Raw genomic sequence first — 12,101 nt, 5'->3', positions numbered from 1 at the left:
ACATGGCCTCCAGCGATCGCAAGGTTTGAAACAGCATTAGGGAGTATTAGTGACTGGGAATCAATGTTAGCACCAAACTAGGCATTCTGGTAGTCACGAGTGCAATTCTCTGGTTTCACTCCAGTTTCTTTACCATTTGAATCGCCAAAGAGAGGCTTTTGGCATAAGGCAGACAAAAAGGACAATTGTGGTTGTTGACTACTTGCAGGATGAAATGGCTCATTATCGCTTTGCAAATGTCGTTGTTGTTGTTCACTGAATGGTTGAAACAATTGTTGATGCAAAAGGTGACTCTCAGCCTGGTTATCAAACATTGCATGTGCCTCTTGCTGGAGCATCGTGCAATCGGCATCCCTCTGCAGGCTCGCTTCGATGAACTCCGGTGGCACAGCTGACAGTTATAGGTTTGTTGGGCATGGGTCGAATGCCACCGCACTCGGAAGGCCAACAACATCGACGCCCAATCCACCACTCGCTTTCAACGTGGACGTTGGGTGCATCACCACCTTGGATTTTAGCGCATCCATCCGTGCTTCGACCCCATCCATGCGCTTCGACAGACCGGCTACCTCCCTTTCTAGGCATAGCATATCTTCCTGCATTTCTGTCAACTTGAGTAGCCGCTTCATGATCTCTTCTCGCGCCTTTCCGTTCATAGGACCATTACTCACTTCTTGCGTCATGCCGCTGACGAAGGAAGAGGGGCTGGGCTCTGATACCATTTGATGCAACGTGGGAGCCTCGAGGAGAAAAGAATCGATGCCCACGCTAATGGGTGCCGATGTGATAGCTCCTTAATCAGCGAGTGAACCACCGTTGTCACGCTATGGGTTGACATTGGTGCTTCACGTTAATGGGTGTTGTGTTGACGTCCTTTGATGCGGTGAGAAATCGACTCAGATCTGCTAGTGGAACAGGCGTTGGCTGCCTCTCCCGATGTCAAAGTGTACACGCTGGGGTTGACGCTGAGGGCTACGAATACAGGGAGGAAGTTGGTGTTGTCCTGTTATGGATTGATGCTGGATGATCTTCCTAATGCATGAAGTGAAATGGAAAACCACGACTAACAGCAAAGTAACGAAACTGACGGAAGAAATGAAAATGCAGTAAGAACGTGTAGTTGAAGCAAAAGAAGCAGGGCAAGCTTTTTCCAATTCAATAGTCTGCGTACAGGGAAATAAGACATTGCAAAAAGCAAAAGGAAACTGACATGACAGAGAAAATAACAAATAAAGAAATAGAAACAGAGTAATAACAATGAGCGTAATAAAGGAACCAAAAGGAAAACTGCAGGAAAGAAAACAATATCAAAACAGGCTGTTGAAGCTTTAATCATGTCTCCCCTTTCACGAAACCCTAGGCAGCCTATTTAAAGGGGGGGGGTTGGCTGGATCCGGGTCTCAGGTCCAGACCCAGAAAGACGTGTGTTGTTGGGTATGTGACGTTTGGGACGTTCCGGACCTGCTCTGCATCACTATCTTAAGAGAATGTATTCTCTCAAAGATATTGCACATGTATGCAATCTACAACATCAAGTTCGGAATATGGTTCAAGGGAACAAAACCATTAAAGAATACTATAATGGTTTGTTCGAGTTACGTGAAGAGTTAGCTTTTCTCGAATCAAAGTGGCATTGTCCACAAGACATAGAACTCCGCTAAAATCAAATGAATGCGGAGCACTTTTTTCAATTTGTCAATGGACTAAGATCAGATTTTGAAGCTACCAAGTCCATTCTTCTTCATCGAGAAAAGGTTTCTTCAATTGAAGATATAATAGAAGAATTGAGCATGGAGAAAAATCGGCTCAAAAGTAGAATTGTCAAAAGTGATGATGACTCTGTTCTAGCCGTATCTAGACCGGGGAATCATGTTCGCACTTACAAACCTCCAAACTATGGAAGAACAAATGACGAAAATGATTTTGAGAAGAAAAAAGGTAATTTGTTACTACTATCGTAAGTCAGGACATGTAAAAACTTATTGTCCAAAACTAAAGAAACCATATGAAAAGAAGGTTGCCTCTATCGGACCTCCACAAGAATCCAATGAATCTTCTATTGGAAGCATGTCTCTAGCACAACTAGTGGAGGCACTTCAACCATTGCTCAAGGGGGCATCTTCCTCTACCGGAGCCGTGGTTTCTTCCATTAGCACCTCAGATCAAGGTAAATTTTTTTGGCTTCTTGACTCAGGTGCTTCTTTTCATATGACCCCAAATATTAATGTTTTATGTAAATGTCATAACTCAAATGAGTCAAATGTTTTTACTACAGATGGAATATCTCTTGAAATTAAAGGAATAGGAAATTTTGAAAACTCTAAAAGGTTTTGTATTTCACAAGTTAGATATATTCCTAAATTCAATTTAAACATTTTATCTGTTTCACAATTAACTGACCATGGGTGTAATGTTTCCTTCTCCTCTCGTGAATGTCGAGTGCAAGATCACCAGTTAGGGAAGCTGATTGGGGAAGGCCATAGAGAAGGAGGCATGTACTACATGGATTTTTTGGATATACCTGAGAATACATTATGTTGTAGTGTTCAAAAAGTTGACTTAGACTTATGGCACACGAGACTTGGATACCCTAGTGTATCCAAGCTCCAGTTATTTCCAAAGATGAAATTTTTTTGTAATTTTGAGACCTTTAAATGTAAAAAGTGTATTCTAGGCAAAATGAAAAGACTACCATTTCAAGAGAGAGCCTTTGTCTCTTCTCGACTACTAGAATTAATACACTCAGATGTGTGGGGCCCTGCGCCTATTAGCTCAGAAGATGGCTTCATTTATTATGTAATTTTCGTAGATGATTTCACAAGACACACTTGGATCTATTTTTTTAAACACAAATCTGAAGTCTTTTCACACTTTCAAATATTTCATCAGTTAGTTAAAAATCAATTCAAAGATGATATTTCAATTTTTCGCACTGATTCAGGGGGAGAATTTTTGTCCAAAGAATTTAAGAATTATTTAAACTTGCATGGCATTATACATCAAAAATCATGCTCGTATACTCCTCAACAAAATGGGTTAGCAGAAAGAAAGCATAGGCACATCATACAAACAACAAGAACCTTACTGATCACACATCATGCACCAAAGGTTTTTGGGCCAAAGTCACGTTAACCGCAGTTTATCTTTATCAACAGGATGTCATCATCTTCTTTAAACAATATATCTCCGGTTGAAAAACTTTTTAAACAAATCCCAGATTACTCCAGGTTAAGACTTTTTGGGTGCAAATGTTTTGTTTTTTCAAACAAAAATGATAAATTCTCTCCTCGTACTATTTCATGTGCTTTTTTAGGATATGCAAGTCACCAAAAAGGTTATAGATGCTTTGATCTCAAAACTAGAAAATTATACGGCTTAAAGAATGTATCATTTCTGGAAAAAGAAAGTTTTTTTGAAAACGTGAACTCTAAGGAAATAGATGAATATTCTTTTCTATTGGATCTAGTTCCAAAAATTGTTGAAGATGATATCGCAACAAATCCATAAGAATAACTCGATATGACAAATTTAGAAGCTCTTAATCCTTCTGATTGCATTCAGTAATCTAGGCGAGGTAATTTAGAGACACCTTATGCTCTTGAAAAATACACTAAAGAACAGGAACAAGTACCCACTAGAAAGTCATCGAAAGTCTCTAAAGTTCCCAAAAAATTTGTTCGTACGAGTCTTTTTCACCAAAGTATCAAGCCTATATTGCATTAATACATTCTTATATAGAACCCTCTAACTATGATACAACAAGAGAACAATCTCAATGGGTCAAAGCAATGTCAGTAGAATTAGGAGCCTTAGAAAAAGCAAATACTTGGACTATCCAAGATCTTTCATCCGAAAAAAATCCTATCAGATGTAGGTGGGTGTACAAAGTAAAAACCAAGAGTGATGGCACTCTTGAAAGGTTTAAGGCTCGTTTAGTTGCCAAAGGTTATTCCCAAGAATATGGAATAGATTATGAAAAAACATTTAATCCAGTTGCTAGAATGACCACAGTTAGGATCCTGATAGCCCTAGCATCTTCAAAGAAATGGCATATACATCAAATGGATGTTAAAAACGCATTCCTCAATGAGAACCTAGTTGAAGAAGTATATATGGAACCACCACCTGGTACTAATATTCCCAAAGGAAAGGCTCTTCGATTAAACAAAGTTTTATATGGACTTAAGCAAGTCACAAAGGCTTAGTATGATAAATTTAGCCAAGTTATGATTGATTTTAGTTTTCAATTTTGTCTTACTTACACTGCATCATTTGTTAAGAATTCTAATGCAGGTATCATCATTCTTTTTCTCTATGTAGACGACATGATCATCACTGGAAGTGACAAGCAGGGAGTTGCTAACATTAAAAAATTTCTCAAAACACATTTTGAAATGAGTGATTTGGGTTTTTTAAATTTTTCCCTTGGCATAGAAGTTGTTTATTCTTCCAGACGCTATTTGTTGACCCAGTCTAAATTTGCCTTGGATATTATTGGCAGGTCTGGTATCATGGACAAAAAGAAGGTCGACACTCCTGAAGTTGTAAACATCAAAATAAAGATTGATAATGGAGAACCTCATGAAAATCCAACACCTTACAGACAACTTGTTGGGGCACTATCTTACCTCTCTATTACCAGACCTGACATTGCATATGTCGTCCACACAGCAAGTCAATTTCAGCATGCTCCTACCACTGTTCATATGGAAGTTGCGTTATGCATTATTCGATATATCAAAACTTTAATTTTTTGAAGACTTTTTATTTGTTTCTTTCTCCTTTGATTTAATTGTTTATACCAATGCAGATTGGGGAGGTGATCCCAATGATCGACACTCAACTACTGGATTTTATGTGTTTTTAGGTGAATCATTGAATTCATGGAGATATAAGAAGCAACAAAAAGTCTCTCGCGCGTCAACTGAAGCCGAATACAGAGCGTTGCAACCACTATAGAAGTAGTCTAGCTAAGGCGTCTGCTTCATGACATGGTGTTGAAAGTGCAAGAGCATCAAGACTATGCTATGATAACAAAAGTTTGATTTATATTGTCAGCAACAAGACATTCCACGAACGCATCAAGCATATCGAAATGGATTGTCACTACATACGAGAGGAGTTCTTTCATGGCACCATTGATCTAACATATGTTACCTCAGAATATCAACTGGCAGATTTCTTTACCAAACCTCTCACTGCTCCTCGATTTCACTCTCTTAGACAAATTTTTTGTTATTCAACTGTAAGTTTGAGGGGGAGTGTTAAAATGTAATAAACATTTGTAATATATTTAGTTAGTTATTCTAGTTGCACACTCTAGTTAGTTTATAATTAAGATTAAGTTGTCTTTTTTATTTTTTGGACTTTAGTGCTTTTTGACCAAGTCAAAAAGCACTTATTTCATTAGCGTTGTTGGACAACCAACGGCTCTATTAAGAGTCGTTGGGAGTCCAATGACTCCCTCTTGGCTCCCTATTATGAGCATTATAAATATGGGCTTTATCCCACTTTAATAAGAAATATTTTTCACTTTTTTGTGTGCGCACTCTTTTGAGTATTTCGGTTTTTGTAAGTGTTGTATGAACCATTGTGTTCATTGTGAAAGATCATTTGTGAGCTTCTTTTTGAAGTTTCGTTTGTGAGCTTCTGCTTCTTACAGTGTAGGACCTAGTTAATAAAATACAAATTGTATTTTAAATACAGCTGGGGACTGCCTTGGACCTCGAGAATTTGACCTGGCTTTTGTAACAGCGAGTCTTATAAAAGATGAAACTTAATTGTGTACATTAAATAAGGACATACATGCAAAAGAAATACTGATAATTAAACTTAAAAAGTTATTCATCATGTTGCACTGATTTATGGATCCCTAAATGTTTAATGTAGCATGAAATTGATGGTTGTGTTATTTAAACTGCTTAGATTATAAGTTTGTTCTGAATGTATGATGTTTGTTGAGCCTTTTAAACTTATGTTTGATTTAATCTATGTTAATTTTTCTTACTATTGGATTTTGAGAGGGTCTCGTACGAGAACTTCGGTTCTTACACTGTTTTTAAAAATCTTTTTCAGGTACAGAAGCAAAATGATGGAGGGACCAGCTTGCTGAAGGGATCGAGAATTACAATCTAGTGGTCAGGGTTCTTATGTATTCGAGAGTTTTTGTTTTTGGGGAACTATGTGAACCCTCAATGTAAATTATTTGATTTAAATAAATTCAATTTCAGTTCATGACTTGATTTATATTATGTCTGGAGTTATTGTTCGGTTGTGTACATTAAATTTGTAATGTGCCCCAGGTCGCTAGGATATTTTTCGCAATGTTTAAAAAAAACCGCATTTTTTTTAGGGTCAGTTTGGGGTCGTTACAGGATTGGTCCACATTTTCACTTGGATGTGGACTGATCCTAGCCACCCAGATGCTTCAGCTGGATCGCTAGGATTGACATAGGATGGAACTAGTCCTATGTCAAAGGACGAGATCCTTTTTGGTTTAAAGATACAGAAAAAACAGAGGATTAATCCAGAGGCATCAAAATACAGAAACTCATGGCTCAAAACCACTACCTGCATCATCAGAATATCATAAAATCGGTCATAGAAAAGCATAAATTTCTTACTCTTCTTGTTGTATACAGGAAACCTCATAAGAATATTAGTGTAAATAACACCATCTGTCGAAACTATAACCAAAGCACACAAGACAGCTCCCATGCAATTCCTCTAGCTTAACCACTCAGTTTAGCAGCCATTAGCAGAACTAGAAGAATGAACAGGTTTAGGTAACAGGCATGTAGATATGTATGTCTATAACATATTTCAACATTGATAACTACCTATACATTAATTATTTGTATTAACATTACTCCCATACATTGTAAGTATATTAACCCGTGACACAGTTGATACTCCATTTTGACTTACGTTTCATGTCCACTTATATACCAGTCATGTGGGAAACTTCAATAAAATTGCCATATTCCCATATCCACAGCCATATCTATGTGGCATACATATAACTAGTTTGAAAATACCACTCATAAATAAGAAGAATGATAATATTGGTACATAAATCTAAATGTCTCCCTCCCATATCTACAATTAACCCAATTTATGTTTGCCCATGGAACCACACATATGCATGGTGGTCTCTCTTTCTTTCCACTATGAACGACACGCTTTGCCTGCTCCTTCCTCATGTCTAGCGCTCCTATCCAGAGTGAAGAGAAGGTGAAAAAGTGCCAATGAAGCAGCATGGAAGGTTTCTATTGTGTAGCAAGAAGCAGCATTCCATTCTTTTCGGCAGCATCCTTATGCATTGGCGACTGGAGGTGGTGGAATCTTTGTATTCCATATATACCAATGACTGAACTTTTCAAAAACAAAAATAAAGCTAGTGAAGACTTTGGAAGTTTGAAACAACAATTAGTCCTCTCATTACATTAGCTAAAGCTTATTTGTTCTTGTTCATTCCTATCTCAAGAAGATGGATTTTACCTAAGATGAGAACAGACCAACTATTAAACCTTGGGTGGAAATCTCTTTTACCTATTGTTCTTGGTAATCTATTACATACAACAATTTTACCTTGATAAAGAATAATGTTATCACCATTATTATAGTATACTCGCTGAATTGATTTTGCTTCTGCAGGATAACATAAAACTAGTAGTACCATTCATTATGTGAGAGTGATCCCGAATATACTCCTCAGAGGTGTGCTCCAGTCCAGTTTGGGGAGAGATGAAAGCCAATGTCCAAGCCTGATCCATGGGATGAAGATCTGTGGTTGGCTATACCACGCTAAATTTAAGAACCAAATGTGTCCTACTAAATTAAAAAACTAGGGATCACAGACCATAGTTGTTAAATGAAACCATCTAGATACTGCAATCAAGATTCAAGAACTTCTAAAAATACTAATTATTATCTCAAGATCCATAAGTTAACACCAAGATCTCATCATGCAACTCAACAGCAATAATTCATGGAGATGATCTGAATTGTAGCCTGCGTAGTGCTTTGACAGTTCCCTGAGCTCAACTTGGCAATGTCATGCACTGAAAATCTTGAAGATTGAACAACAGATCACATCAACAAAGAATCGCCTTCTAGTCATAAACACCACAACAACTACTCCCTCCACCTAAATCCCGCCTATAAAAACCAAAATCTAGACATACCTATGAACTCAAATTCCAAAAGAAAAAATCCTCGAAACTAATCAACCCAATATAGCATCTTCAATCGGATCTAACTCATCACCAAAATGAGAAGGAAAATAAACCGCAATCCAATTTACTCAATGAACTACGTATAGTAGCTCAAAATTACTTCGTAAGATAGATATATATATATATATATATATATATATATATATATATATATATATATATATATATATATATATATATATATATATATATATATATATATATATATATATACACAGAGCGAGAGAGAGAGAGAGAGCAATCTACAATTCATGGTTTACAGACAAACCTAATGACTCCATGAAAGTTCAAATTGAAAATCGATCCCTAACGAAATGAAATCGAAACCGAAAAAGAACACAAAAGCACTAAGTGAAGATCAAGAAATTTTTGCGAAACCTACCTGCGCGAGGACTTGTTTGGGCAGATTTGATCCCTGAAAAAATGCGACCGCCTCATTCCCGCTAATCCTCCCATCTTGATCCAAATCCGCCCGCCGGAAATACGCATCGAACACCTCCATGTTCGGCCCCTGGTCTCGACGAGCCATGGGAACCCAAATAGAAGATCCCTCAGATCAAACGACGAAACGGCCACTGGAAATCATGCCGGAATCGAATTCTATAGAAATCCCAATTACGCAAACGCGATTCACGCTCGAATTCGGGCACCGAACCAGAGAAATACCAGGATTTGTGGTGGCTTCGAGTCTCAAAAATCGGAGGGAAAACGCATCCGTTCGAGAATTGGAGATATGGGTTAATCTCAGGAAGCGGGAACAGCTCGACAGCGAGAAATGGGAAGGAGGAAAGGAGAATTGCAGGATATTGCGGGAATTTGGTGGGAAATCTGGGAATTTTGGGGTTTTGTGGGAAATCGTAGAGCGTTCTGTTCCAGGAACAATTGCAGGCCGAAATTGACAGTGGCTTTATAGTTAATTTATTGCCTATAATGGCCCTACTCTTTCTTGAAAATTACACGAAAAACGCCCGGGATCAGTAAGTTTAGTCCACGGCTTTTAACGGGTCGGGTACTCGACCCATCAGGGTGTACCCAAACCCGCTCAAATAAGAAAGTATCCGGTTCGGGTTTTGTTGGATCACGAAAATGAAATCTCAAACCCAGATCCGTATAATTTCTGAAATTTACTTTTACTTAAAATGCATATAAAACACTTGGGTAGGGATGGTCAGGTCAGGTCGGGTACCTGAAGAAAATCATAACCCACCCGGCCTGCATATTGCTCAGGTCGACCCGGGTATTATTTGGATTTGCTCTTTTTATGCTCATACCTGAAAATTTGGATTGGGTACCTGGTACAAACCCTACCCATTGACAGCCCTAAGCCCACCAGAGTCTTACTTGACCGATATCAGCATGTAGCCGAGGTTCGGATTCAGGTCCGATGTGGAGTTGAGTTGGAATCCGGATGAAGAAAAAAACCATACCATATCTAAATTTTTACATGTAACCAAATACGGATATCCATCAAATTCGGGCATCTGTTCAGTTGCTGTAGCGAAATGCAAAGCCATATACAAATGTGATTATAATTGGATATGGTTTTGGCTTACTGAATCCAGCTAAACGAAAGTCAGATTTAGTCAGTTATAATAGATAAAATCCAATCCATCGATTAGCCAGGGTCCATTAGAACCGTGGTGACAAATATTGACGATATTTTAAAAATATCATGAAAGAACATGATAGTTGCAGTTTAAAACGGCCAATTAGACTAAAATATCACACATTTATCCTGATATTTATGTTTATATCTACTATGAAAATCAAATGTTCAATTTCTCACGAGAACTTAGCTTTCTGATTTTCCTGTTTTAAGCTTCTATTACTATGTTTTACTACAAATATGACAACCATAATCTTTGACTTTTAAAAAAAAAATGCACTCAACCAGGGGTGGGGGGTGGATACAAGACAGTGATCGCAATTACCCTAAAATAAAAACAAACAAGAAATCATGATTAATGCTAATTGAAAAACAGACAAAGAAAACCCTAAAATCCTAGTAAAAATCAATGTATAATTATTAATATTATTGCTAATTGAACAGAAAAAACAAAAAAAAATGATCAAAACCCTAATTAGGCATTTATATTGTTTGAAATAATGCAAATCAAAAACCTAAATCCTAACAAAAATCAAATATCTTTTATCTATGCTAATTGATAAAAAATATTAATATTCTAACCAAAATCAAGCATTCATTATTCATGGATTCATGCTTAATACTAATTAAAAAATAAAAACACTTAAAAATCCTAAAACCATAATTACATTCATGACATTTACAAAATCAAATCAAACACTTAATTCCTAAAAACATCATAGATTATGCACTTATGCTATTTGATAAAAAAAACATCTTAATATTTTAACCAAAATAAAAAATCATTATTAATGGATTCATGCATAATGGTAATTGCAAAATAAAATACAAAAAAAATACTAAAAGACTAAAACCATAACTAAACAGTTGTGCCATAATGAAAAACTCAAATTAAAACCCTAAACCTTAACAAACATCATTTACAAGTATGCTATTAAAAAACAAAGCAAAAGCCCTACAAAATTCCAACCAAAATCAAGAATGCATTCATGGAATCATGTAACATTGATTAAAAAAAATATAGATATACCTAACTAAATATTCATGTCATTTGAAAAAACAAAATAAAAAACAATCAGGCTTTTTAAGAACCTAAACGAAACCCCTAATTAAACATTCGTGCTAATAAAAAATAAATAAATAACCTAAACACTAATAAACATCATCTATTATACTAATTAAAACAAAAAACTTAGAATCAAATTCTTATCAAGCAAAAAAATCAATGGATGAGCCAACAAGTTTTTTTGGGACCCGTCTAATAAAAATAAAATAAAAAATTTGTGAAACTCATGACGAGTATCACGTGACCACCTGCGAAAATAAAAAAATTTGTGAAAGTTTGATAATCGTGAAATTGCAGATGAGTATCACATGAAATATTGCAAAATTCTAAAATATTTGTGAAAGTCTAATATTTTGAAATTGCGATGAGTATCACACGTCGTGTTGCAAAAATACCTTTGAGTGTTGTGTAAGTCCCTAATTTACGAAATTACAACAAAATTGTGAAGGTATGATATTGCAAAAGTTTTTATTCACATCACACTGGTATTGCGAAATTCCTTTTTCTTGCGAAATTTCTTTTTTGATTTTCGGATTTTCATACAAGCATAATATAAAAGCACAACTAGGGTTTCACATAAACTTATTTTTTTGTGGTCTTCAATCACTTAAAAATTATGGTCATTTTTTCAGAGCCAAGCATCAAAAGTGCCACCATAGACGAAAATCCTCAACAATGAGGTTTTTCGGTACGTGCATCTTATGGTATGGGTGAGATAGGAACCCAAAAGTTTGCAAGTTATTCTTGAGTGTTGTAGTTGATCATCTGAAAGCACATTCCCATCATGAAAAATGATGATGTAGAATCAATAGGGGGCATTCCCTTTAACGAACTGTGATAGCCCCCATCAACACAGAGTCGACGTATCTCGCATTTGATCACATGGTATGGGTGATATAGAAAAAATCACAAGAACAACACAGAGTGTATAATCAATGATAGAGGTACCACTGCACATACTATGTTTTCTCTCTATCAAAGAGGCATGAGAAACAACATATTTGTGAAAGAATGAAATGAATATAATATATGAGTGACTTTATTTTGTAAAAAAATGGAATGAATGTAATGTATGAACAACTTAATTTTGTGAAAGAATAATGCTTTGTTTCTCAACCCCCATTTGCATATGGATGCTCTATTTTTGAAACCTAAGAGTTTGTGTGGTCCCCAATCTGATGAACTTTCGACG

General features: G+C 36.3%; 1 protein-coding gene across 3 annotated transcripts in view; it reads right to left on the bottom strand.

Moving 5' to 3' along the window:
• LOC149817981 (uncharacterized) overlaps positions 1–9,120 on the bottom strand; it is an 86,489-nt gene extending 77,369 nt beyond the window's left edge. For 2 of the 3 annotated variants that reach the window (XM_089986472.1, XM_089986473.1), the window contains exon 1: positions 8,620–9,117. In XM_089986472.1, the coding sequence (XP_089842598.1) occupies positions 8,620–8,766 (147 nt within the window). In that variant the 5' untranslated portion in view covers positions 8,767–9,117. Of the gene's footprint in view, positions 1–8,619 lie in introns of all 3 variants that reach the window. The other variant, XM_089986474.1, reaches the window with a different exon arrangement.
• Positions 9,121–12,101: the final 2,981 nt, after the last annotated feature.

Source organism: Nuphar pumila, chromosome 13 (assembly GCF_984573655.1).
Source record: "Nuphar pumila chromosome 13, dmNupPumi1.hap1.1, whole genome shotgun sequence".
Lineage (NCBI taxonomy): Eukaryota > Viridiplantae > Streptophyta > Magnoliopsida > Nymphaeales > Nymphaeaceae > Nuphar > Nuphar pumila.
Note: the sequence above shows the minus strand (reverse complement) of the source record. Positions and strands in the feature narration are given on the sequence as shown.